The following is a 27603-nucleotide window of genomic DNA, read 5'->3' as shown; positions in this document are numbered from 1 at the left end:
GCAGCTGGGTCTGAGATGGTTGCAAAGTCACTTGTACCGTGTTATGGAAAGGTGCTGTAGCCCTCTGCACTGTGCTGTATGGTTTAGCTTTTCTCACGTTCTTTGCTCTTTACAGAGTTGCCTGATCTCTTGCCTCTTTAAACAGGTGTTAAAATGTTTTAGTGGTGCTATTTATCCAATATGAGAAGTCATACTGCTTGTTACACCGCGTTTGCTGCGGTACCCATTCATGTACATCATATTTTCAGAGGTATTTCAATAGCAGGCTGCTTCAGAGCCTTGCTCGGGTAACTGTGCAGCCATTGCTGCAGCAGCTGAACTGTGAGCATTCTGTGCATCCCAGCCTGGCTGCTGAACTGGGCTGTGAGCATCAATGCAATTTCCTATGAGGCTGTGGAACTTACTAAAGTATTGGAAAAAGTAATGAAAAAGTGATTAGACGCTGTGAATGAAATTGCAATTGCTCACATCTTTTTTAATTTTTGTCTTTTTAGGACTTAAATACTATCTACTCCTTCCTTCATGGGCTGGACATACTCTCACACTTCAGGGAGCATCAGCTGAGGTAAAGTACTGTGGAAGTGGTGCTGCCAGGCTGTGTTGTGGAGGTGAGCAGGGGTTTCTCTGCCTGCACTTAAAGGTGGCAGAATGTGAGCTGTGTCACTGCAGTGCTGTGGCACAGAGTGCAAGCTAATGAGCTCTGCTGACAACGAGGGCAGGGCTTACTGCCATTTGTCTGCAAGGGGTTGTGTAGGAAGTACCCCATGTTAGCTCCGGGTTGCAGATGCCTTTGACTGTTTCAGACATCCAGATGATCTCAGAACACACAAAATGGAAGGCCAACAAAGCACAAAAAGTGCGTTGGAAGTATTTTAGTGCCTTCAGTTCTGTTGCTATGGCTAATTCCAACGTGTGGGAGTGATTTAAGAACAAGCTGAATGTTATCTATTTGGTTAATGAAGAACACCGTAATAATTTGAATTTTCTGGTAAAGCACATCCTTTATTTAGAACAAAAACAGTTGAGTTTGAGGTCTTAAAGCCTTAAAGCGCTTCTGCTGAAATGTGGTGATTAATGGCTTATGATCTTTGGGGATTACCATTGAAATTAAATGTCTCCTTCTCCTTCAGAATAATGTCATCCAGCGCTCGCTATGAGAGATACAAGGGCAACCAAGTTCTCTTTTGGTAAGTACCCATATTGCTGGTGGGAGTTCTCCAGAAGTGTAAACAAAACCACTGCAATGCATGCTGTAATACAACATTTCCTCTTTTAGCAGTTGTGGATACAAGACTTACAACACATAAGCTCAGTCAGGCTGACTAAGAGCTTTGACAAGAGCTGGGGGTAGCAGTGCTGGTGCCTGGGTGGTGCCCACCAGCTGGAGCTCCGTTGGCGGCAGCAGCAGCGTGGCTGCATGCACCGAGAAACCAGTGCAAAAAAGCAGGCTGGGCTCCTCAGGAGGGGCTGGCAGCAGTGGTGGCACCTCGAGAGGAGCGGGGACTGGCGGCAGTGGTGGGGATGCTCAGCAGGTGGCACTCTTCCCCTGGCGCTGGCTGCTGAGCACGAAGCCCTGGCTTTGCTGGGATAACACTTTGTGTGAGGTGTTTTTGAGCTGCTGTAAAGAGAAGGTCGCTAGCAGTGATTTCTGGTGCCTTTTCTTACAGTTCAGAAACTATTGCAAGATGCTGGTACATACTGCTTTCTGGATCTGTGCTCATGAAGGACTCCATGTTTTTACCACCTTGCAGGTAGGTGAAATTGTAGTTGGTTGTTTTTTCCAGGTTAAGTCAAGATCTGTTTTCAAAGTAATGTTGATGCTACTGTAATTTTTTTTTTTAATACAATTTTTAAGGTCACTTTTTCTTTCTTTTTTTTTTTTTTCCCTGAAGTTGTGCAGCGGACAGAAATGTTCTGCTAACTTCATTTAAATCCCTTCCACCCTTCGTTCATTAGCACCAACCATCAAGTCTTGCCTGGCTGAATTTTTTTAGTTTGAGAGAATTTGCATTATTAACTCAGGGGCCTTTTGAATCACTCCTTCTCCATGACTGTTTTCTGTAGAAGTCCTTGTCTCAAAAGCACTGCTGTAGATCATGCAGTTTCTGTCCTTGGTTTGAGGCTGTATTTTAATGGCTTCTGTGATTTTTTGTGTGAAGGAAGTGAATAGAGGCCAGACATGTTGGTTCCCAAGAGCTGCAGCACTGGGATGTGCTTGAACAGAGGCTCGATATCTCACTTGAGCTGGACCTTGCTGTGCTGTGATGCTGTGCTTGACCTTGTGCATCATGCAGTGTTTGTTTCATTGTATCTTGAAAGTGTGCTTCTAGGATAGGCAGGAGTGCTTAAAAAACAACAAAAAAAGTTGTGTGATGGGCTTCATCTCCTGCCAGCAACTGGACTGGAGTCCAGCAGTGCCACAAGTGAGGATGTAACAAGCTGAGATTTACTTAAAGCCTATATGAAGATAGTTGTTTTTCTGAATTTGTGTAATGTGTCACATAACTGCATCATTAAGTTTCTTTTCTTTTTTAAAGAAGAAAAACAATTCTGTTGTTGCTAGTTTACAGCATATAATGGGTAATGAGGAAAAATAGCTGCTAGATAGAAATGGGGTCACAAATTTCTGTTATGTGAACTGCTAGCAAGTTATGGTTTAAATGGTGTAGCTCTTGGGATGTGTTGTCCCCTCTTGCATTGAGAGCACATGAAAGGGATCGCACTCCTCTTCCAAATAACCAACCTGTTCCTGTCTGTGTTTTCGTCTTACGGGAGGAGGAAAAATGAAGAACTGAAATTCGAGCTGACCTTTGATATGCTGAAGGTTTGGAGTGAAAGTGCAGACATGGGCAACTAGATAAACTGAAAGGATAGCTAATCAGTGAGGAGTTCAGGTGGGCAAAAAGGGGTTGAAACTGTCTGAATCTTTTTGTTTCCCCCAAAGCTTTTGACTTTGGCACCAACAATCCAGTCCCACTTGGTCCTCCTGGGGCTCCGGGGCCAGGATCTCAGATGGAGAAGTGAAGTATGATAGTGTTTGGTTGCTTTCCTTGGTCTGAATACCTCGCGTAACGCTTTTGTAGTTGAGGGATTTGCAGTCACCAATGGTTTGCAGGCTATTCTCAATGAAACAGTGCTTGGATTATGTAGTACTATTCTTCCCATAACTATAATTAGCACTGTTTAATTACATTTAAAGTAGCATTTGATGTTATGGATTATTCCTTGTCCATAGCCAAGTCATTCTGAAAGGAGGCTCAAATACGTGTCTCTAAGAAAGCATAGCATTGCCTTCATTCTCATCCCCTTGGGTATCACAAAGATGCTCCTTTTGATAGGACACAAAGTGTCGTTCTCTTCCTTGCTTACTTCTGTCTTGTTCTTTTTGCTTAAGCAATAACAGTGGAAATGGCCCACAGTGCACAGTGAGGTGTGAAGCATCTTCTCAAGAGTAGAAAAGCTATTTCAAACTTTGAATAGGAAGTTGGTAACACAGTAATGGCAATTACCTGAGTTCCTGAATTGATTATGATGCTGGTGTCTGTATGCTTGGCTTTTGTTTTTCCTCCAGAATCTCTCAGTGCATTTTAGTATTGCTTTGATTTTTACTTTATTTTTTTGGAAGAAATGTGCCTTACCAACCTTAATAATACTGTTTGCCCTAAAGAAAGGGAGAGAGTTTGGTTTTAAAAGACAGGACATCTGTCCTTTCAGGTAATTCCTTTTTGGATAAGGATCTCGATGCTGTGCACTCTGTCTAATGAGCATCTGATGCTCTACCTGCATGTCAGTGACATAAACTGTGTGGAAGAAAACATTACTCAGTATATTGATGCATCTGTGCTGCTTTAAAAAAAAAGATAAATAAATTCATCCTTGAAGAGTTCTGTGATGCTGAAGGGAGTGGAGATGTCCTTCCAGCCAGCAGCCTTTTTGGAAGGCATCCTGCTTAGCTTTCAGGTATCAGATACGAAGCCCAGCTATTTGATTTGTTGAGTCTGGAATAAATGTGTCAACACGTGAGCAAAGGTGGGAGAGGTTGCAGACAGGTGTCATCTGCACAAAAGTGATGCAGGATGGTGGTAGCTTTGAGGCATCCCTGGGGAAAATGTGTGAGATCCAAAATAGAATCCTTAATGTGTGGCAAGCTATAAATATCAGGGGTGAGAAATTAGGCTTTATGGAGACCTCCTGGTGCTGTGAAAAGGTCATGAGGCAGGCTGGAATAGTTCTCATTTTGAAAGAACTGGGTGGACAGAGGCATTTACTGTAACAGATAGTAGTTAGCAAATGGATTTCAGTTGGAAACTTGATCCTCGCGTGTGGCTGGTGGTCACTGCCTTCCAATGATCCCTTTGTAACACTGATGTGGTAATTCCAATTGTGTTTATCTCTGGAGCATTTGACAAACTTCCTATGGGGGAGGGGGGTGTATATGTCCATTTTTCTAGTGGTTATTATCTGTTTTGTTTTCAACTAACTGCCTTGTACCTGTGTTTAATAATCATGTGTGCAACTGCTGTTACAGTTACTGGTGAGATGCTTTCAATTTCCGTAAGTGTGACTGGAAGGGGAAGACCTGCTGCCAGTTTCCTGCTCCCTTCCCACACCACTTGTCCTTTCCCTGTCATCTGTCCAGCCCTTACCTTGACAGATGGAGGAGGCTCCAGTTGCTTAACCTGGCTGAGATGCTGGCCAGGCTCCCCTTTTCTTCATGTCTTGTTTCATCCATTATCTACCATTCTGATATTCAGCTCAGGAAAACCTTCCTGTCCTTCTGCAGATCATTAAAGAGTAAAATATCTGGATTGAGGCCTGAAAGAGGCATAGCCCAGCTGAAGCAGGCAGCTGCCTGTGCATCTCTGTAGGCTCTCGAGTGAGTTGGGGCAGATGCTTGGGAAAGGGTTTCTGTGCAAGCTGTAATTCAATAATTGGATTGAAGATTGGAGGATTAAGATTTGTGTGCAGGTAGGATAAAATTTGTTCATTCACCTGATGACGAAGATAAGAAGAGCCCTGTAAGACTTTGTTTTTCTTTCTTAAATAGTATAAGCAAATCAGTCATTAATAGTGGGTACAAAGATGGCCTGATTTTGATTACCCTATTGCCCAGAGAATGGATTTATCAGTACACTTGGCATAGTAGGAAAAGAATATTCTTCCTAACATGAAAGTAATGGCCAGAACAAAAGAACAGGATTGGGGGATTTTGTGGCAGGAAAATCATGTCAGCAAGTTAAAGAGTTTTTCTGTTAACCTTGCTTGTTAATCAAGATAATTCATTTGAACAGGGTATTTGAAGGAGATTACTCACAGCAAGATTAGCCATAGGAAATGTATCAAGGGCCTAGAGGAGCTTCTGAAGCCAATTATGTGGATGACAACCTCCTACAGCTATGAGAATTGAACCTTGAAGGGAAAAATACAAAGTATTGAAACATCCAAGATGTGTCTTGAAAGCAAACAGTTCTTTTCCTGCCCCTTCCAAGAAATTCAGAAATGGCTGTTCAGAAATCTCAAGTGGAGGAAATTGGTGCCATTATCCCAAATTCAGGTAGTGCATTTGTTGCCTACAAACAAGTCATCTTTTTTTTTTTTTTTAACCCCAAATCCGACCCAAATGCTTGGATTAAAGAAAATGGCCATAATAAAAGAGCAACTCCAGTTTGGCTGTATGAATAGTGGCTTAGGTTGAAATTATCTTTGCTTATTTTTTTATAAAGTTAATTTTTGTAGATAACAATCTTTTAATATATTTTGCAGCTTGCAGTGGCTGTTAAGCGTTTCAGTCTCTTCTATGCCACAGTTTTCTCTGCTCCCAGTGCTGTGCTTTCACAGCGTTGGTAGATAAGAACTGAGGATTAAGGACTTGCTATTTGCACAACTGACATTTCTTGTACTTTAGACACCTTTACATTTTGTTTTCAAATACGTTTACACCTTGAATGTATCATCCAAAAGCAATCAGTTTTACTCCTAAACCTTGTATGACTGCTGTCTGCAAACAGTGGATCTGTGCCTTTCAGTGAGTGAACAGCTCAGAGCTCCTGCCTTCCCAGATTGTGATGAAGGCACAGTGGCATCTTTCTGCTGCTGACCATCCTTGCAGGCATCCTGCCTTGGCTGCTCCTGCTGTGTGTGAGCTGTGCCCGGGCTCTGATGACCGCTGAGGCTTTCTGTGCTGGTCCCACAGCTGAGTGCTGCTTTCTGCAGGCACTGCCTCGAGAGAAGGCTGTGATGTGTTGCAGAGCAAGATGAGCGCTTGGCACATTTCTTCTGGCACAGAATAATCTTCTACAAGAGCCAAAAGAATACACAGGGCTCTGTGCAGATCTCTTCCTTACAACCAAACGATGGCACGATCTTGTTCACAGCTCACAGTAATTTCCCTCACAGACAGTAGTAGGAAAGGTGCTGGCTGCCTCAGAACCTCATCTGATTCTGAGCACAATAATTAGGGCAGCGTCTAGAGGGTGCATTTCACAGCCTTCAGAATCATTCCCAGTTAAAGCTTGCAGCCAGCTTGAGAGATAAGCCTGCAAAACGTTGCTGTTATTGACAGCTCATGCAGAAAGGGTGTATGGTGATCGAGCATTAATGGGAAGTGATGTTCTGCATTCAGCTGCACTCCTTGTGGTCTCAAGTTTCCTTTAAACCATTTTCTGATGGAATTAAACATTGTAATATTTTTATAATTAAGTTACTTTGAAATGCTCAGGACCTGCACAGCATATGGTGTCTTGGAAACTCTGCACCTGCATTTGCCAATTTAAAAAGAAATAACACAAATGGGGAAAACCCACTTTGGTAGTAACCCTTTACTGACTTTAGCTCATCTATTGAATTATCCATTAAAAGTAAAATATTTAAATCCTTATGTGTTCCTTCCCTTTCCCCCCCCCCCCCTCTTTTGGGAAGATTATACAGAAGTTTGATTCTCTAATACAACTTCTGATCTACATTCATGTTACTTAATTCCCTACCTACTTTATTTTGCAAATTAAAGGCTTAGGGGCTGCTGGAAATGCAGTCAGCAGCAGTGCAGCTCTGCAGCTGCCCAGGAAGGCAGTAATTCCTGTGAGGATTTCTGTGTCAATGGTCACCATACTGTGACCGTGGAAGGATTCTGCCTCCTCTCCAACGCAAACACTGCAGTTGTGTTACTGTGTATCATGAGTCTATGCAGGCTTTCTCTTATTTATTGGCCAATTACAAGGAAATTAAGCTCAGAGTATTTCTACTGGGAGTTCAGTAATATAGATGGATGTTCCAAGCTGTTTGCAGTAGTGTGTAGTGTGTCTGGTAGTAGCTGAGAAAGGTGATGGGGACGTCTGGGCCTGGGCAGCAGTTGCCTTGCAGCAGGTATGCTGCCTCTTTGCTGGGCAGCTGCTTTGCTTGAGAGGTGCTCTCAGGAAAGTGATTTTCAAATGAAGATGAGCTCTGATTTGGGAAAAAAAATGCTTCAATTCATAAACAAATTAAAAAACAGCAACAACAAACAAAACCTAAACCTAACAAACAGACCTTACTTCCTTTATTATGCAGCTTATCAGTGCATTCCTGGTGAGAGATGACTTTGCCTTGCAGAAACCCAGGCAGCTTACTGAGTTGGGCAGGGTGGGAGGTCACTGGGTTCTGCTTGCAGTGGTAAGAAGTACAGTTTGTCCTCATCTGTGTGTTCCTTCAAGCTGTTTGACAGGCAGGCAGTTTGGGATGAGAATATTCATTTAAAGCAAAATACTTGCAGCAGATTATATGCCGTTCGCTTGGTATACCATTGCACTGCTGTATCAGTAATGTGGTGCAGGGCATTGCTGCAGGTAACTATTGAAAGTCATCAGTAACTGTGCAATCATGGTGTCAACTTACACAGCCAGTCTTTGATTTTCTAGTTCCTGGAAAATACAGCATTATAAGATGCTCGATATCTCTATAGTGAAGGCTTTGAGAATGGATGTGAAAATCAGATGCGAGATCAGAAAATTCTGTTTTGGGACCAGCCCAGGCTGCCCAGAGCCACATCCAGCCTGGCCTTGAATGCCTGCAGGGATGGGGCATCCACAGCCTCCTTGGGCAACCTGTGCCAGTGCATCACCACCCTCTGGGTGAAAAACTTCCTCTTAATATCTACCCTAAACCTCCCCTATCCTTGTTTAAAACCATTCCCTCTTGTCCTGTCACTATCCACCCTTGTGGACAGTCATTCCCCCTCCTGTTTATACTCTCCTTTCAAATATTGGGAGGCCACAATGAGGTCTCCACAGCGCCTTCTCTCCAAGCTAAACAAGCCCAGTTCCCTCAGCCTTTCTTTGTGGGAGGCTCCTGGGAGAGGAACCAGCTTTGGTCCCTTTGGCTCAGTGAAGTCAAGCAGATGCTCGAGTGCTGCAGATCTGAGCTTTTAGAGCTGGGTGTTATTTGTGTGGGGCTTTGTCTGCACGAGGGAGTCATGCTGCAGAATGGGGATGGCTGGAATGAGGGGAGCAGCAGCTGCTGAGGAGCACGTTATCTGTGCTTCACGTGTCGGCAGCTCTGTCTGATCCTGTGGCCTGAATCCCCATTAGCTGTCAATGCACGACGTCCCGCCGGTTCAACTTGCATTCCTTTCTCATGTGATACCATTGCTTAAGCATTTTTAATTATGAATAGCAGTGAATGAGGAGGAAAGCAAGGTTGTGGCGGCCAGGGCAGGGCGTGCGGGGGTAAACAAAGCCGCCTTTGTTTACATGGGAGATGTTGCTCATGTGGCCGTGTCACAAGCCAGTGAGTGTCTGAAAGCTGCTGGTGCAGATGTAATAGGTGAGCAGCAAGCAACAGGAGCACACAGTGTGGTTGTAAGAGCCGTGATGTGGCTCGTACAGCTGAGTCTTATGGCAGCAGGTGGCTGTGGAATAAAGGCGTGTAGATTTAAGACTCTGGTTACGTTCATTGATGAGAATGTAATGGCTGGGGAAACTGTGCCCACGTCTCAGCTTGGTGAGAGAACATCGTCTCAGCTTGGTGAGAGAACATCGCGTGGTGCGTGCCAGGAAGTAATTAACCATGACCTATTGACTGGTAAACGCGAGGCGTTTATTCCTTAGGATCTGCAGGGTGGGTTTTGTTGTTGGAATGTAACCTTTCTGCAAGTGTTTGGTTGTTGTAAAGTGCTTGATGGACCAGAAGGGGCAGCGCCCAGAGCCTGACCTTTGATCGAAGCAATGTCTTCTTCCTCTCGTGTTCTGTGCGTGATCATTGCTCAATTGACAAATGTTGCGACAGAAGCATAGGGAAGCTCAACTGTACCAGAACTACTATTATTATTAACAGATTATTTCTGTTCTAAAAGGATGCAGACATTTTCTAGTTGCACATAACACCTCTACATTTCCATCTAAAGAGCTGTTCTTTTAAATTTCTTTGTTGCATGAAGTAAAACTAGAACTGCAGCTTTTTTTTTTTTCCTCAATGCAAATGCGCCGTGCTGCGGAAGCTTGGTTTGTTTCGCTTTGTTTTTCTCTTTTGGTTAGTGGAGGAATAGATCTGATGCACTGCAGATGCTCAGAAGCTCACACTGCATGGCAAAAGCATGAGTGAATGCTTTTCAAGTGACTGAAGCCGTGAGAACTTCAGCTACCAGTCGCTTGCTTTACATGTGTGGAAAATACCAATTTTCAGTGTGAAACCTGTGCTCTTCTGGCCTTCTCTAGCATGCATGAGAAAATTCCAGTATGACTTCATAGCAGTTATTTCACTTACTGGTTATTTTTTTTTCAGTAAATCACTAATAAAATCAAGACTTGACATTTTAATCTGCGGTGCTTCTGCTAATTGCAGTGCTTTATCCTGACAGCCAGCCTGTAGGATTGCACCAATAATATATTGGCTGGAAAAAGCTGAAGCTTCACTTCCTTTCTTGAGAACACAAATGTCCTGGATGAGATTTTGTATGTTGAAGTGCAGCTTATAAGCACAGGTCTTTTCATAGGTCTGCACAGCGGTGGTGTTTCAGGGAAGGTCTTCTATAGAGATGGCTGCAACTCGAATACTTTGTGGCTGAAATTCCAGATGTGCTTTCCAAACGTAACCGTAGCAGAAACCAGCAAAGCACATCTACTTCTTAGGGTTCATCTCTGCGTTTGCCTTAGCCCTGTTGTAATGCAAACATCAGTCTTTCCTTCAAGTTAGCTGTTTCTTCACTTGTTTTGCCTGCTGATGTGTTAGAAGTTGATTGCCGTTGGCAGCCTGACTTTGTAACACAGCAGCTACAGCTCCAGCATTGCTAATCCAGTTGGGATGCTGTTAATGAAGTAGACTTTTTTAATTTGCTGTCTGTCTGGGAAGGCCTTCACCTGAGCCCGGCTGTGTGGCACAGGCTGAGCTGGGACAGAAGGTCTGCAGCCAGTGCTGGAGGCGTTGAGTGGGTTTGGGCATCTGCAAAGAGCAGCGATCTTAGGAATGAGAGCTCTTTGTATCTGAGCTTTACATAACAGCCTGTGATGGGAGGGACTGAGTAAATAATAATTAAAAAAATATGTTAATGATGCTGTTATGTTGGAATTTTTTGTACAGTAATTTCACCCAATTGGTTTTTCTTTGTTTGTTTGTTTGTTTTGCAGAGTAGGTAATCTGCACCAGAGCTGATTGCTTTTAGTACCCAAAAGATGAGCTGAGCTGTTTGTCTCATTCTTTTTCATTTCTTTCTGTCCTTATGTAGTTTTGGCAAGCAGTCTGGAGGAAAACGAGGATGCGAATGTATCATACTGGAGCCTTCAGAAATGATTGTGGTAAGGCAGATTTTTCAGATGTATTTAATCTATTGCTGATTTGTGCAAATTCTTTTTGTCTTATAGCAAAAAGCTTATTGTGAAGTATTTTATTAAATTGCAGCAAAACTGCCTTGATTTCAGTTACACTGCTATCATACTGGCAGTAGTCACATACATTTAATCTAGATGGGTAAATGATGGTGATGATTAGAATCATTGTGTCATTCCTTTCAAAATTGTATTTATTTGAGTTCCAAAGCTTACCATTTAGGGCTGACTTGAGCATTCCTGGGTTGTGGAACAATAGACTGCTATCTTGAATATTTTATTTCCATCCTCACCCCCTGATTCATTGCTTTTTACTGGCCAGGCTAGCACTGCTGGGTCTGCTGGAAAGTGCTACTCTTATTCTCAGCTTTGCAATTCCACGTAGTGTGAAGGCTTTTAAGTAAGAGCTGAAGGAGCACAGGATGCTTAGCCAAGCTTGAAGGATAAGGCTTTCAGCTTCGCTGCCATCGACCTTTTCCATGTCCATTGCACTTCCTGAGAATACTTACAAACTGCCAAGTTCATGTGTTCATTAAAAGATGCTGTGTGCACAGATGTCTGTCTGTCAGGTGAGCTCCTGCACCAAACTGTGGCACAGGGATCTGCCTGGCCCCGTGGGTGCCTTCCTGTCTGCTGGAGGCCCTTCAGGCTGATGGAGCTGACAACAATTCTCACTGTTTCTAAATAGATCAACAGTTTAGACTGTTTTCACTCACAAGCTAATTGCACAGCCCTGTGCTTACAGACCTGCTGCTCCAGGTGCTCATAGAGCCACTGTGCTGTGTCCTGCAGAAATGCCATGGACTGGTGCAACTGCTGTTTGAGGTGGAAAGTGTGTCACTCCTCCTGGCAGTGACTCACCTGCTGCAAGTGGGTTTGCTGGTTTACATGAAATATTTTCCATGGGCAAAGTTTATGTTATTGTCATCATTGTATTAAAAAAAAAAAAAACAAACCACAAAACAACACCCAAACAAAAACCTGGGCAACCAAATGGGGAAAAAAAAAAAGTGAAGATACACACAAAGAAGTATCATCTCCATAGAGCATTTTGCTGTCCTTCCAGTATTTGAAGGGAGCATGCAAAAAGAAGAGGTGCAACTGTTTATGAGGGTGGATAGTGATAGGACAAGGGGAATGGTTTAAACTGAGACAGGGGAGGTTTAGATTGGATATGAGGAGGAGGTTTTTAACACAGAGGGTGGTGAGGCTCTGGCACAGGTTGCCCAAGGAGGCTGTGGATGCCCCATCCCTGCAGGCATTCAAGGCCAGGCTGGATGTGGCTCTGGGCAGCCTGGGCTGCTGGTTGGCGACCTGCACACAGCAGGGGTTGGAGCCAGACGATCGTCGTGGTCCTTCTCAACCCTGGCCATTCTATGGTTCTGTGAAACTGGAGAGTTTTTTGTGTGTGTGACTGCTGTGAAGTTTCCCAGGGGGATGTCACAGTCCTGCAGAAGCCATTTGTATACATCAGCATTGCCAAATGCTGCCACTTGTTCCTGGAGAGAACTGCACAGCTTGGACGACTGTCCTCTCTGCTTTAAAGTTCTTTCTTGGATTTCCTGTAGTTGTAGTTAGGTTCCACTGAGAGAATAAAGGCACCTGAAAGTACCTTACGTCCATTTATGGAACTTCAGTGTCCTCTTCTGTAGGAAAATCAGTGAACTAGAAGTCCACAGTTCAGAACTTAGAGGAAAATATAGCTCAAGTACTGTCAGTTTCCTACGTGGGACTTGCAGAGGAGTGAGAAGAGAGCCTCAGCGTGGTGACATTGCCTCACTAGTGGGCTGCTGTGACAGAAAGCGTGCTCAGCTTCATTTCCCTGATTAATTCTTATTACTTTCTCTTAATTTCTTTCACTCTTTTTTTCCAAGAGAGTTTTTCTTTAATATGCAACATCCAATTAGATGTGCAATGCCTAATGAATATTTATCTTCAAGTGAAAGCTTTCACTACTTTAACCCAGTTAAAGACTGCTGCCATTCTCTGCTTTTGCTGCTGCTTTCCTATTTTTTTTCCTCTTTCTTTTTAGAATGTAAATCAGTTTTTTGAAATGGGAATCCTCTGGGAACTGACCCATTTTAAAGGCCATAAAATGTGGTCATCTTAAGTTAATGAGGATAACAGATAGCGTGTGAGTAGGCAGAATAGCTCATATTTTGGAGGCTGAACAACCTATTGAATTAATAATGGGGCCATTTGTCACTTAAGAAAATGGCCCAGAACTGCAGTGTTTCCTTGTACATGGAAATTGTACATTGGCATCTTCATTTTTGTCTTTAGATTCATTGTAAGACAGCAGAGGAGCAGCATGGTGTTTGGAGGTGCTGGCACCAAGTGCAGAGCAACACTGAGGACAATTTCATGATCCCCTTTGGTTTTTGTTATTTTTTCTGTGGCAGCACACGCAGCGGGGAAGCAGTTTGCATGGAGCAGCCTGCAGCTGCCAGAACCCCATTAAACAAAGCAGCACCCTTCTTCAGAACATGCCCAGTTAGTAAGCTGAGTTGTTTTCAGATAATAGGTGTACAAGATGCTAGGAAGGAGCACGCTGGGCAGCAGAGCCATCAAGCTGGTGCCTGCTCCTGCGCTGTGCCACTGCAGTGTTGCAGCACTCAGCAGAAGCCTTTGTCCCGTGGTGCTGTGCTGGCTGGCTGTGCTCTGTGCCAGCAGGCTGGGTGACAACCTGGTGCAGGGAGGGCTGAGTGCTGCTTGTGCTGGGGAAGCTGGGTGCTCAGAACCAGCAGTAGGCGCAGTGACGGCCGTGAGCACCACCAGCCGGACTGGCAGCCATCTGCTGGTGGCACTGAACTGGAAGCTGTGCAGGGCTCTTTCCTGGTGTTATGATTTGTATTTTTGTTTTGTTTGGTCGGTTGCAGTGCTAACTGAAGGAAGCAGGTGGTCTCAGTTCTGCGTTTCCACTGGCAGTTGGTTGTTTTGCCCTTGTGTTAACAAATCATGCGTTTGTGCTCACCTCTTTGTTTTCAGTTAGAATTGTGGAGGAAAAACAGCATCATCTTGCAGTAGGTGCTTATTTTAGCCTTCAAACTATCTGTTCAGTTGGGGGTTTGATAGTGAAGCTCCTCAGTGCTGGGCTGGTGGTTGCCTACTGCTGCAGGGAGCCCCATTACTGGGTGCCAGATGCACACAGCCCTGCTTTACTGTCTGTGCTCCCGTAAGGCTGAACCCAAAGGAAAGAAGAAACAGTGCATTTATTGAAGCAGTTCGTGTTGCACATGCACAAAATTCACAATGGAATCAAGGCAGTTTTAAAGGTTACTTATTAGAGTAATTGTAAGAAACCAAGCGTCATCTGCTTCAGGAAACCTGTGTGCAGTTTGAGAAATGAAAAGCGTGGTTCTCGCTTACTGAGGGAGCTCTGCTTCTCTGCTTTCTGTTTGGTAACACTGCATTGGCAGGGCAGCCTTCTATTTAAAATCTAGCATATCTTTAAATTGCATTGCCAGTGTATATTTCTCTCTGTGGAATTAAAAATAACCCACGAAATAAGCCCGTCACCTGCACCTTCCTCTGACCTCTGAGAAAAGCAATGTGGAAAGTGGAGGTGATGTTGCTTCTGTGAATGGTTCAGCTATTTTCAGAGACTTGTTACTGCCGTTAAATCTTCCTAATTTTCATGCCTTTACACCTTTTGCATTTGAATTTGGAGATAATTTACCCAAGTGTGTGAAGGGAGGGCTGCATAATGCAACGTGGAGCTTCTCCTGTTCTGCTGCTGTAGTCTTACGTTTGGGAAAGCCTGTTTTAAAAAATCATTTAGGGCATAGTGTAGCTGTATGGTAGAGGAGCTTCTTGCTGGCTGCAGCCCATTTGCAGCACGTCTGCTCTGTTTCCTGCTAGGATACACTTTTCCAAAACATCAGAAGGAAGTGGGGAGGGATGGGACTGCTTTTTATAGAAGAAAAAGGAATTGGAGCTAGTGAGATAAAAAGGATTCCTGCTGGCTTTTACTAACAAGATAAATTTACCTTATTTTTAATGTTTAGTTGAAGATGTGATTTATCAGCAAGGTATGAATCAAGTTCCAGTGAATTCTTCATAATTTGTTGGAAGTGGTTAGAAACAGGTATGGCATAGGGAAAGTAGGGCTAAGAGCTTTTTCCAAAGCAAAAAGCAAAGCAAAGCAGTTAAACAACCAACAGAACAGGGATGTTGTAAGTTGTTTCTCTGTGACTACTGCATGAAATTGTTAAGTTTTGAAGAAATACCCCGTTAAAAATGGAATATAACTCAGTGGCTTTAAGCAGATTGTGTCACAGAATCATAGAATGGCCAGGGTTGAAAAGCATGAATATCTAAATGGTAACTTCTGTTGAGGGCATCCTTAGAATCTGACACGTATATAACTCTCACTGTGTAATGTGTGCGGTGCAAAAGCCTTTCTGCCCACGAGTGACATTATTTGGAGGATACGGGTGCAGCTTTAAAAAAGAAAAAAAAGCCACTATTTCCTGGAAGGAAGCTGCGGCCTCCGGCTCATTGTACGAACGTCGCTCTGAGCCATGCACCAGCAGTTCTCCAAAGCATCTGCTGTCGTTTTCTTGAGACAAATTTAACTGGTCTCAACTTATGTTTGTTCCTTCCTCATGAGCTTGCTACGGCTCCATCGGCTCTCGGTGCTATGGAAGAACTGGATGTTTAACCAGGAACCCGAACATGTGTTTCAGGTGGAGAACTCCAAAGACAATGAGGAAAGCATCCTGCAAAGAGAAGTGCCCCTCCGGCAGTCGCGGCGCAGGTTTAGGAAGATCAACCAGAGGGGTGAGCGCCAGACCATCACCGACAACGTGGATGCCAGCAGCTACCTGTCGGTGAGTCTGCTCTCTGTTTGCTGGTACCTGGGCATGGGGGCGTTGAGAAAAGCCTCAGAGGAGAGGTGAGATGAGCTGAGATGGGCTGTGCTTGCCGTGGCTGTGGATGCTTTTTTTTGAGAGCTTTGGAGTGGAGCACTTCATGTTGTGGCGAAGATTCAGGCTGCGGTTTGAAAAGGGGTTTTTTGCTTTATGAGTGCTGATTGAGCACTGCAAATAAATCTTAATGTGTCTGCTGGAAGAGAAGTGGTCATTCTGGGCGTTGGTTGGCTTTAGCTGGAGTTTTTTTGGTAAGATACAGGAATTAGTTGCTGGGTTTTTTTTGTGTGCATTTTTTTCCCCTTAGATTTAGGCCGTGCTTTGGAATGGAGTCAATCACAAAGGCAGTTCAATGCAATAACAGCACTATCTGTCACATTTACCTGCTTAAAAATAGCATAACGGTATTGTGAGCATCAAGAAGTAATGGCAGCTCAGTTGCCACTTTTAAAATCCTTCACAGACTGCTGTCTGCTCTGTGTGAAGGCACGTACTGCTGTGGTTTTGAGGCTGCAATGCTTTTCTGAAGGCTTCTCTTTACCCTTCTTTTTCACGTACAAACTTGCTGCTACTAGCAGGATATGTGTATGTGTGTGATCAGACAGAAGAGTTCATTGAAAATAATTGTTCCAAAGGTTTTGATTTTCTTTGAAAATCAAGCATTGACAAATAATACTAACACTGAAATGCAGAAACTTCGGCTAGTCTTCATGCACAGAAAAAAACATTCAGTTTCTCCCCCTTTTTCCTGTTTATACACTTCAAAATACCTGAAGTGTGCAGTTAGCTGAAAACTTAAAAGATTTCCTCTCTGTTTCAGAATAAAATGCCGTTTCTCTTTTCTTTCTCTTTCCCCACACTGTTAACCATGGCACTGCAGGTGGGTGACTTGGAGGCTCTGCAGCATTAGCGTTTTGGTGAGCAAAGGTGACTTTGGTGTTTGTCTGCTGAGCAGAATAGCTCTCGCTGCTATGACAAGAAGCAGATGAGCTACTTGAAACTAAACGTTCTCTTCCATCTCATTTCAAGACCTGTCACATGTTGCCTTTTATCATTACTGAATAATCTGTGTTAGTCATTGACGAACGGAGCTGTTGGCTTCTCGGGCTCTGGGCAGCCTAATCAGGCTTTATTAGGAATTAAGTTCCAATCTGTGTATGACAAAATCTCGTTCCGTCGCTTGGTGTTTCAATAACATTGAGAAGCATGCAGGAAAAAATTCTTAGGCGTCAATGCCACAAGGAGGAGAAGCTCAGGAGTGGTGCTGGCACTTGCTGTGCCTCTGGCTCACGTGGGGGCCATGGACAGACTGCTGCCTTTGCTCAGAGAGCTGCCATGTTAGCGCTGCTGTAAGTGGTTTCAGTGGTTGCCAGTTCTTCCCGCTTGGAGTTGGTGTGTTGGACTTGCAGGACTGTGATCAGTCAGCTAACAGTGTCCTTGTCACAGAATCACAGAATGGCCTGGGTTGCAAAGGACCGCAATGCTCATCCAGTTCCAACCCCCTGCTGTGTGCAGGGTCACCAACCAGCAGCCCAGGCTGCCCAGAGCCATCCAGCCTGGCCTTGAATGCCTGCAGGGATGGGGCATTAGGAAACTCCTAATTGGGAAGTGTTGTGTCTCAGTACTTGGTGAAGTGAAAAGTAATTTGTATCTCAACAGATGACAAAGAAATGGGCCCAGCTGCTTGTTTGACAAGTAAACAACACAAAGGATGCCTATATTTTTCTATATTCTGTTTAAATAATGAATTTTCCTGAGTTATTTTGTTCATTCTGTGCCTCGGTTTCATGGGCTCAACTCTTGCCTTGAGAAATCTGGTTCTACTCGGCCATTGGTCACCAGTGCTTTTGAAAAACAAACATGGTAATGTAACCCTGCACTTCAGCCCAGTGGAGAATGGGCAGGATGAGGAGGGGTTTGGAATGAATTTGCCAAGAACTTGAAACAATGTTTCTGCTAGAGTGAGGAAACTGTTTACAAACTTGCCAGCACATTTCCTCTCTGGCCCGATGCTGATGAATAAATGCAGCATTGTACTTCGCTCTCCAGCCTGTTGCTGAATGCTCTGTGACAGATGCTGCCTGTGGCTTGACGGACCTTTTGTGAGCTCTGCTTGGGCAGGAAGGCTTGGTGCTTCATGCACAGCGTGCCAGGACTCCCCACTTTCCAGTGGTGTGATGAGCTGAGTGCTCAGTGTGCTGTGGTTAGGTCTGGAAGCACCTCTTGGGCACAGGCAGCTTTCTGCCTTCTAAAGAAAACAAGATCCTGTAGGTATTGGCACTTAGTGTTGCTTTATCTCAGCTCAGGACTTTTCCTTTGACAATTAAAAGCAAGCACAAGAAATCCTCTGTTTAAGGGGAATTAATCTGTGCAATTTCTGTTTACTCCTTGAAATGTAAATCTCGTGAGTATTAAATATAGTACCATTAATATTTATGATGAAGGTGAATCCTTGTTTTTATAAAGCATTACCCATTAGGTGGTGATGTGAGCTTGCATCTCCTCCTTGTGTGGAGCTCCCTGCCTGGAGTTCCTGCTGGAACGAGTTCCATGGAAGTCCCTGGGGTTGGCCATGAGATAAATAGTTGTGTGCAGGTTCTTTCAGTAATGCTTTCAGTTACGATCACCATATATTTGAAGCTCTTTCTCTTATACCTCTTACTTAAGTGAAAGACCTCCAGTTCTGAATTTAACTGTCAATCTTCAGGATCACTCACATTCAAAATCATTATTGGTATCTTCATTTTTCCTTCTCTTCTGCTTCAAGAACAACGCGGTGCTAAAAATTGGTGTCTGTTTCTGTCTTCAAAGTGCGATGGCATGAATGGGTTCTCACACTACGTGTGCAGGTGATAGCAGAGCTGCTCACTAGCAGGTGGAACAGCAAGGGCTGCCTTGTGCTCACAGTTTCCAGGAGCTGTGCCAGGGCTCTGCTGGTGTTGTGGCTTTCCTCTTGCAGCACAACCAGCCAGCAGCATCCTGGGGATAGACGGGTGCTTGGGGAGACCTACCCAGTGCTTCTCCAGGGCATGAAATAGCAGTGATGCTCACGGTGGGGAGAGCAGGAGTGGCTGTGGCAAAGCTTAATGCCACAGCGATGTGAGATCTGCTCACCCTTGCCCTGTCTGCTTTTGTCTCTGGAGGAGCATCAGCATTGTGCCCGTCACCCTGGGTGGTGGGAGGGAAGTGAGGCTGGAGAAGGCTCTCGTCAGGCTTAATGAACGAGAGCAAAATGTGCTGCTGGTGTTAATTACGCCTGTTCTTGTTACTGCTTCAGATGTGATTCGTTAGTATGGGTGCCTATCTTTGTGGAGATAGGCTCTGTTTGTGCATAAGTCTGTCTGCAGCGTAGATAAGAACGCAGACAGGAACCAGGGTCAGGCAGCAGGGCACTGGCACAGCCACAATGAATATTCAGTCATTCCTGGTTCTTAGTCTAGCTTTCAAGCCAATCAATAATGCAACTGCATTTTTTATTACAAAAGGAGAAAGGTAATTCTGGTCATCTTTGTTCAGCTCTGTTCTGAACTGTTGTGAGTGTACAGGTATGGATGGAACTGCAGCCGGGTTCTTTCTTCAGTTTATGGTTTGGGGAAGAAGTGTTTGATGTCAGTTCTGGGGCTGTATAGAAGTTACACTGCTGATTTCATGAAGATTCAGAAAGCAAAAGGTTCAAATGTTTATCTTCACGATTACAAACTTGAGATACAGTAAATTTTGCATTTATATTTCCTGCAGTGAACAAATCCAAATGGAGTTTAACACTTAAGCACAAATTTCAATGTGACCACCAAGCCTGCATGTTTTTGATTCTAATGAGACTTAAAAAAAACTTACTATTATACACATTTTGACAGTTTTTGATGATTGAAATAATGAGTATTCTCGAAATAGCATACGTAAGATGTAACTTTCCAGAGAGTTGTGGCAATGTTTTTAATTTTTTAATGTTTCTTCATCGTAGAACAGAATAAGGAAATATTACTGCACTTTTCTTAGTAATCCCCTTTCTCAGATGTGCAAATTTGCTTTTTTTTTTTTTTTTTAATATAAAAAAACTCTTCTAAGAGGATGATGAGGTTTAAGAGATTTATTCTAACGCTAACTTTTGAGGACAGCATCTTGATACTCGCCTCCTGTGCAGATTTTCCAGGAGCCCTGTTAGGAGCATCTGTCTGCAGAGCAGTCTGTCACTTGCGGACTGCTTGAGTGGCAAGTTCCTTGTTCTGTGATCATTGCTTAATGTAATCCCATCGGGGGCTGCAGTCAGTGGGGGGTATCTCACTACTGCAGGGGCTTCACATCTTAACGCACCGCATCAAACCCATTGGGTTCTTTATTAAACGCTGTAAATTGCTGCGGGTGTTTTGTGATCTGTTTCTAACTGCCAGGTAAATGTGCTGCAGTGGTACCTGGTGTGGACGTGACTGTGATGCAACCTGTCTCCAGATGCCTCTTGCTGAAGCTGGTGCAGCAGCAGCCTGCAGCTGTTGGTTGGGAGCATCAGCAATTCCAGCAGGGCTGTGGCTGTGCTGCGAGTGGCTGAAATCATTTCTGGAACCATTTTGGAGCTGGGTGATTGTTCTCTATGTGGATCGTAGCTTGTTAACGTGTTTTGATCCCCACGCTTTTATATGTTTGACAATTGTAGCTTTCTTATCTGAGATTTGGAAGGAAATCTGGATCCTCCTGAAATCCCTCAGTCTCACTGCGTCCTGAGCAGCAGGAGCAGAAAAACACGCCGTGGGTCACGAGGTGCACAGGGATCATGCAAGTTCCCTCTTGCACGGTTATTACAACATGAGCATTTCCTCTCTTTCAGCTTGTCTTTGAGTTTGGGTGGAGCAGCCCATGGCCCAGCTCCCAGGCCACGGCGTGTCAGCGTGCCTTAAGGCTCTGCCACCCTGGAGCTGCTGGCACTGCTGTTTTCAGTTCCTCCGTCTCCTGTCATCCAGGAGGCTTCATGATGGTACATCCCTAAGTGAAGCTGGGAGACTGGGCATGTGGCAGGCAGGGGAGTGAAGAACAGCTTTCTGCAACTGGGACTTGAGGGCCACTGTTCTGGCCCTCGGCTCTGGTGCAGGTGGAGCTCACCCCACCACCATGACTGCTGGGTGCCCTGTTGTCCCCTTCTGTAAGCAGGGGATCCCCCAAAAGCACACCAGCTTGGGTTTTGTTTCACAGCTTGGTTCCATCATGCTTCATTTTGTCAAGTGCCCTTGGTGACAGGCAAAGCAAAACTCCCATCCTCACATGCTGTGCATTCGGATGCTTCCTGGTAACTTCCCCAGCCACTGGTGCTTTCCAGTCTGATGAGGTTTTTGAAGAGTGATGACTGTGATGCACTGCACACAAAATAAGCTGATCTGTATGAAAAGCACTGCCCTTCTGTTGATACCCGTGCCCTTAATTTTTTTCCTTTTTTGAAACATATATAACATGCATACCCCAATTTATCAATAATGAGAGGGATTATAATTATTCCAAACTTATATTTGGGAATTTCCCTGAAGAGTTCATTACAGAAATCAGCGCAGTTCTGGGATGGCACGAGTAGTTGTGAACAGCATTGAGGAGTGCTGCAGAAATGAAACTAGCTCAGACACAAACGCTGGAGGGTTTATTTTAGGTGAGCACCTGCATTTCCTTGGGTCTGGTCAGGCTGCTGGCAGTGATGCGTGGAGCTGAGCAGTGCAGTTTGCTGCATGCTGGGTGGAGCAGTGGCTCTCCTGCAGGACAGATGGATCCCTGTGTGGCTGCCAGGCTGACCGCCTCGCTTCTTGATCAAGGTATTGAAAACTGATAGGGAAAATAAGCACAGCCCGTCCTTGGGGGAACCTCACCATGCCTTTGTGTGGGGGAAGCAAGGAGCTGCTGGGACTGTGCCCTGTGTGGCACTGAGGTTTGCTGCTGTGCTCACATTTGTTCCGTGGCGGGTGAGGCTGAAAGTACATATTGTAGATGGCACTGGGAGAACTGTATGGTTCCCTAGCTGACTCTCAGCTTGTGAAGCCCAGACAAGTTTATGGCATTTTGTTAAACTTTGCTCTATTTTTATCATTTACGAGTGATAAAAATAAGTTACCAGTATGGAATGCATGAAGAACTTGGCTCAACAGCTTCACAGCTACTTCCCAGTCATTGACTGATTCCTGTTTGTTTCTAGGTCTGGTTATCCCAGTTACCTTTCCTTAATGTTTTCCTTAGGAAGGAGATCTCAGGAAGGCAGTAGTTTCCTCAGCTGCTCATGTAAAGGTGTTTGAAACAGGGTGGTCTGCGAGGCCCCTTCCAACCCAAGCTGCTCTGTGAATCTGTGATGCCAATCTTTTTAAAAAACAAACAAAAAAATCCCTCCTAGATATCTTGCAAATCAGTATTTACACCTTCGTAGAAATTAACGTAGTTCCTTGGAAAATATTTTATGTAGCATGTTCAGAGTTAAACTGTGCTCTGATGGACCCTGAGGGGTTGGGTGGCAGTTCCAAGGATATTAATTCTTTATAAGCAGCCTCTTAAGCAAAATAGATTGAGCATGTTCAAGTGCTGTGCCCACTGCTGGAAGCTGTGTGCTTCTGGTGGCTGACGGTAGAAAGCAGCGCTGTGCACCAGTTAAAGCACTGTCAGTCTTTTGTGGCTCTTGGAAGCCTTTGGTGTATGAGTTGCTTTTAGTCAGATCCTTTCTCTATTAATATTGCTTGATTACTGCTGTGTTTTGAGGTGGCACGCACGTGGATTCTCGTGGAAGTGGGGGCAGGCAGCAGGCTGGCAGCCTGCATGGAGGTGGATGGGAGTGTGCCCGGCTTTGGGCTTTGTTTCCTGCCCTCCACCTGGGCTCTTCTGTTCAGTGCTGTAACGAAGTAAGCAGCCTGATGATATCCTTGTTGATTGCCAGCTCAGCCTTCTGCTCATTTGTGGGCTTATGATACCTTAGAGAGAAGCAGCCTTATGAAAAGTCATCTTGTATTTCATCCTGAAGCGCTGCGCATTGAAGGTTTTGGGCTGTGATATCTTCAAATCTGTATTTAAGTTGAAATGTTTATGTGTTTTAGAATATGGGAATTTGCATCAAGTCACTGATGTTCTTCTGAGCCATGCTGAGAATATCTGGAACAAGTTCCAGTTAAAATCACCATGGGGAGATGTCAGTCCATAGAGCAAGCCCTTGGATGCCCTGTGTTCCTCGAAAAACTTGGCATGAAAACCTCCATGAGAGAACAGCTAGAAGAATCTCTCTGGTTTTGGCATGGAACTGGTTGCTATTTCTAATGACTATTACAGCAGCATTTGTAATTTTTGCATTTGAACTGTAGAAACTTTGCAAATGGGAAAATATTCGACAGATGAAGTACTTGAAGTAGTTGATGAAATGGAGTCTGACTAAACAGAGCAATCAGTGCAGCTGAATTCCTTGTTGGTACCTCGTCCTTGCAAATCAGACCTGCCTGCTGTTGCTAACTGTTCAGTTCTGTTCTCACGCCTGAGTTTTCCTTGGCGGTGGGGCAGCCACGACAGCCGCGTATTATTTTTATGATTTTGAGCTCTGGAGCGTGTCTGACAGCTGTGATGAAACGTGCCTTTGTTTGTCAGCTTGGCGTGTAGGTGTGTCTGTGTGCCGAGCCCTCGTGTGGTTGTGTGACGGGTTTCACAGACCCAGTGACAATAACTGGGATTTTACTGCTGCTTCAAACCCTTCTTCCCAGCACAGCAGGTTTTGGGTACTGAGTGCAGCTGCATGTGGGTGCCCTGCAGCCCCCAGCAACACTGCCTGCATGCTGCATGGGGACAGGCAGTGCGGCCTCCTGGCACGGCCGCTCAGCACCTGAGATGGCACTCACATTGCATGGCTGCAGGCTGCTGCCCTGTCTGCTGAGAAGTGAAAGCTGACTGTCTGAACTCAGCCACGCATAGGCAGACATCTCCACGTTTCTCTGGCTGTGGTAGAAGCATGCAGGTCCTTCCCGCCCTCTCCTGCTTTCAGGCCTTCGGCTTGGTGTTCAACCTCCAGAAAAAATGACAGAATAAAAATATTGGAAGTGCCATTTTAATAATTATAACCTGATCTGTGGAGTTAATGCATTGTTCTGAAGGTCATTTAATCAGAAGGGTTTTTCCTGCAGGGTTGCGCTGGCACCTCGTGTTGCAGACAGGCTTCACCTGCTTGCGCTGACTTCGGTTGTGGGAGGAAAAAACTGATATTTTGTGTTTGATTTCATATCAGATTCAACGCAGAGAATGTTCAGGATGAAAATGAACATATATATGTGTCAGTGGGGTTTTCAGCTTCCAGTCCTAACACTGTGGCTGCCCGGTTGGTGACAGCTGGGAAATCACACTGAGGTCAGAGCTGGGCTGGGGCTCTGACACCAGGTCAAGGGGATGTTTAATGAGCAAAAACTGAAAAAGGGCTTGGGAAATTCTCATGCTTTTGGTATCTCTGGGTGGGTTTGGTCCCACAGAACCGTGTTGGCATGGTGTCCACTCAGCATCACCAGCAGGGATCTCTCTATACGTGCCTGCACCTCCCTGCCTGCTGCTGAAATGAGGTGTCAGGAAGGAAAGGGGTGCAGTGTGGTTTGCCTCCGGTCAGGCTGCAGCAGTGAACTTTCGTATTTGATTTGTGAGGAGAGGGTTTCCCCTTCCTTGTGTGCCAGCATGGTGCTGTGCTGCTCAGGGCTGTAGGAAGGGGGGTCTGCAGAGGAGAGCTGTCATTTGTAAGCGCATGTTAGAAAGTGTTATAATACTCATACGTATAAATGTGAATAGCTGCAAATGGCAGATGACCTTTCCTTGCTTACCACCACAGCTGGAAAAGGATGGCTGGGGCAGCACAGCAGCAGTGGGGAAATTGAATCCATGGTGCCTTTTTATTGTTCCTTCTGTGTTACAGGCTCTATATTTAGAAGCTTACATCACTTTGGTTATGATGACAGCCTCCCCCCAGCTCCCTCCCTCTCCTCTCCCTCCCTGCTCTCCCTCCCCTAGGATGGATCACATTTTCATACCACTTACGAATCCTACAGATCTTGCAGCAGGATTTTTCTACAGCGTGCTGCTAAGTGCTGCTGCGGAGGGCGATCTACGGAGGGAAGCAGCAGCAGCACGTAATGTCACCCTGAAGGAGGAACAGAGCTCACAGCACTGCTCTCACTGCCTCCATTTGTGTGAATTGGTCAGGAGCAGGGTGGAGAGTTGCTTTCTTTCCTTTTTTATTTCTTCCATTTGAACAGGAGTTCCTGAGAAGCCCTGTTGGGGGGCTAGCACTGGCACACAGCGTGGTGATTTATTTAAGATGCCCGAGTGAAGTGGTGGGGAGGAGGAATCAGAGATGGGTGCCAGTGACACTGAGCTGTGGGGCTGCAGCTGGCACCGTGCTGCTCAGCATCGCCTGCTCTGCACAGGGATTTCAAGTGCTCCCATGTATTGGACAAACCTCCTGATGCAGGTGCTGCTAACACCTAAAATATATCTGCGTTAAGTTACTCTGTTTGGCAATTCCCACTTAGGAAAACCTCATCAAAATGTATTTTAGCCCCAAATGTCTTAAGAGTGTGAAGTGAGGGATTGCTTCCCGAGCAGCTGGCTACCTCTGGGTGCATGCAGGCCACTGCTGTCTCCTCACACTGAAAAGAGGGGGAACATGAGAGTACCTGCAGCGGGGATGAGTGGGGACAGCATGCAGCAGCCTTGCTGGGAGGGCCAAGGGTCGGTTGCTAGCATGCACAGCCTGGCCTTGCCACGCTCGATGCTCACCTTGGTGCTCAGCTGGCTGCAGCTATGGTACAGGGCTCTGTGATGGAGAAATGCTGCTTGGGGCCCGCTGCCAGCCCCCAGCGCCTCTGGTTTGGTGGAACTTGGGGTTTTGATGCCTTTCAATAACGGGGGACGTTAGTCCTGTTTGAGTGAACGCGTGTTTAAATTCAGAAGAGTCTTCCTATCCTTCTGGAAGCATCCTGATTTTCAGTGACTTGCTCCTGTTAGACAATTGGGACATGCAGATTTATTTAACGGTCGGGAGGATTCAGCATTAGGGGAGGATAAAGGGAACGTGGTGCATAGAAACATATGGAGCAAGGCTTCAAGCGTGAAAACAAATCAGCGTTGAGAAACAAAGAGCGTTTTAAATTCAGAGATTGTATACCGAAGGTTTATTTTTCCTGAAGGTTCTCTGAGAACTTGGAATGCAGTTACAAGTGAGAGGGGCAGCTTGCTCTGTGTGCTCTGCCTGTTCTTCAGCAGCAATTTGGCTGCAGTCACTGCAGAGCGGGCTGCGTTCCCTCCCCTATGGGTTGGCGAGGTGTCACTCAGCAGCACAGGTCCATGGGCTGCTGGAGCTGCAGTTATTCGGGGGGGAGGAGGGGGGAAGCCCCCAGCCCCCGCCTGGATCTGGGTCAGGCTCTCCCCTCGCAGCGCTGGCGCAGCCCCGGGACGCAGCCGCAGCTCGCCGGGATGATGTCATCCTCGCTGAAAGGCAAAACTAGAAGGAAATGGAATTTCGTTCCCATTATTGAGCCGGTGTTTACAGTAGTTGTAAAATATGGCATCCTCGCCAAAATCTGTAGCGGATTGGATTTCATGCACAGTGCAGCGGGTTGGAAGCATGGCTGGGAGATGACTGTCTGCCCGCTCGGCCGGGGGGGCTGCGCGCTATCGCTGTGCATGCAGGCAGGGAGAGGTTTCCTCTGGCTGCTGCTCGCTTGGTTCTTTTTTGTTTTTGCTTTTTCCTTGATAGAAATTGTGATGGTGATAACTGTAATGATGCAGGTAACACGGCGTGATGGCATTCAGACGTTGGTTTCTGCTGAAAATGTATCAGTTGGGCTTTATAGCGGGGGTGGGGGGGAATAGGAGGCTTTTTAAATGTTGTGAATTGTTAGGAGAGATGCGGTGCCGTTGCATGCGAGATGAAGCTGGCATCAGGGCTATTGTTTGGTATTGAAGGAGCAGCACAGGAACCAGCTATTATGTAGCTGATGGAATGCCTTTCAGAAGTCTAAAGGAGTTATCTAAAAATCTTTGGGCTTTTAAAAGCGGATGTCAGCTTTGCGAATTTTGCAAGAGCGGGACTGAAGTTCAGCTTTTACTCTGTGTTTAAACACAAATTAAACCCAGTCATTAGCCTAGATGCATCCATTTCTGTTTCCATTGTTGAGCAGCGCTGGAATAAATCCAGGTTTTGGTGCCAGTTGTGTCCCTTAGGGCACTGGGAGGTGCTCTGGGTCTCTGGTGGGCACAGCCCTGCTCTGCTCCCTGCCTGGGGAATTGAGTTGGGGGGGGGGGGGGTGACTGGTGGGTGCCCCTTGGCCACTGCAGTGTGGGGATCCTGTGTGCACCTTCTGGTGCACAACCCACCGTGCATTGCTCCAAACTGTCCGATTTGGTGTTCCTGGACAAGCAAACAGAACCAGAAGAGGGCATTTGGTCCATGGCTGCCCCCAGGTCACTCCCTGAGGCTGCTGTTCTGTGGGGAAGGTGCAGCCGTGCGGTCTGCCTGCAGGTCTGGAGAACTGACCTCAAGTCTGATGCAAATAGAGAATATGAGATACAGCGATGAAGATTCTTTCCAAAGAGAAGAAAATGGAGACAGTGAGTGCCCCTTGTTGCAGATGAAGTAAATGATCCTGAAGAGTCAGGAGTGGCTGTGCTGGAGGCTGCACCCCCTGTCCCATCCCCCGAGCCTTCCTCCCTCCCCTCACTGCTCTGTGGAGGTGGGGGATCCCTCAGGCTGCTGCCCAGGGCCCAGCCAGCATGGCGGGTTTTGGTGGCGAAAAGGAATTGTAAAATCAAATTGACTACTGCAGAATTCAAGCAGTTCTTGTTATGAACATAATTGGGCTGATTGGAGAGGAAAGGCACAGCAACTTTAAACGTGCCTAAACCACTAAAAATTTGAGCATTATAAATACCACTGTTCAGCAAGGAATTCTCATTGTAAGTAAAAA

General features: G+C 45.5%; 1 protein-coding gene across 9 annotated transcripts in view; it reads left to right on the top strand.

The window, feature by feature from the left end:
• The window catches only part of RAPGEF6 (Rap guanine nucleotide exchange factor 6), a 105178-nt gene that overhangs the window by 18788 nt on the left and 58787 nt on the right, over positions 1-27603 (top strand). For all 9 annotated transcript variants that reach the window (XM_052689628.1, XM_052689627.1, XM_052689634.1 and 6 more), the window contains exons 2-6: positions 495-565; positions 1131-1187; positions 1668-1751; positions 10694-10763; positions 15482-15625. In XM_052689628.1, the coding sequence (XP_052545588.1) occupies positions 495-565; positions 1131-1187; positions 1668-1751; positions 10694-10763; positions 15482-15625 (426 nt within the window). The remainder of the gene's footprint in view (positions 1-494; positions 566-1130; positions 1188-1667; positions 1752-10693; positions 10764-15481; positions 15626-27603) is intronic.

Source organism: Tympanuchus pallidicinctus, unplaced genomic scaffold (genome assembly GCF_026119805.1).
Source record: "Tympanuchus pallidicinctus isolate F22 unplaced genomic scaffold, pur_lepc_1.0 scaffold25, whole genome shotgun sequence".
Classification (NCBI taxonomy): domain Eukaryota; kingdom Metazoa; phylum Chordata; class Aves; order Galliformes; family Phasianidae; genus Tympanuchus; species Tympanuchus pallidicinctus.
This window is presented reverse-complemented; position numbering and strand designations above follow the sequence as displayed.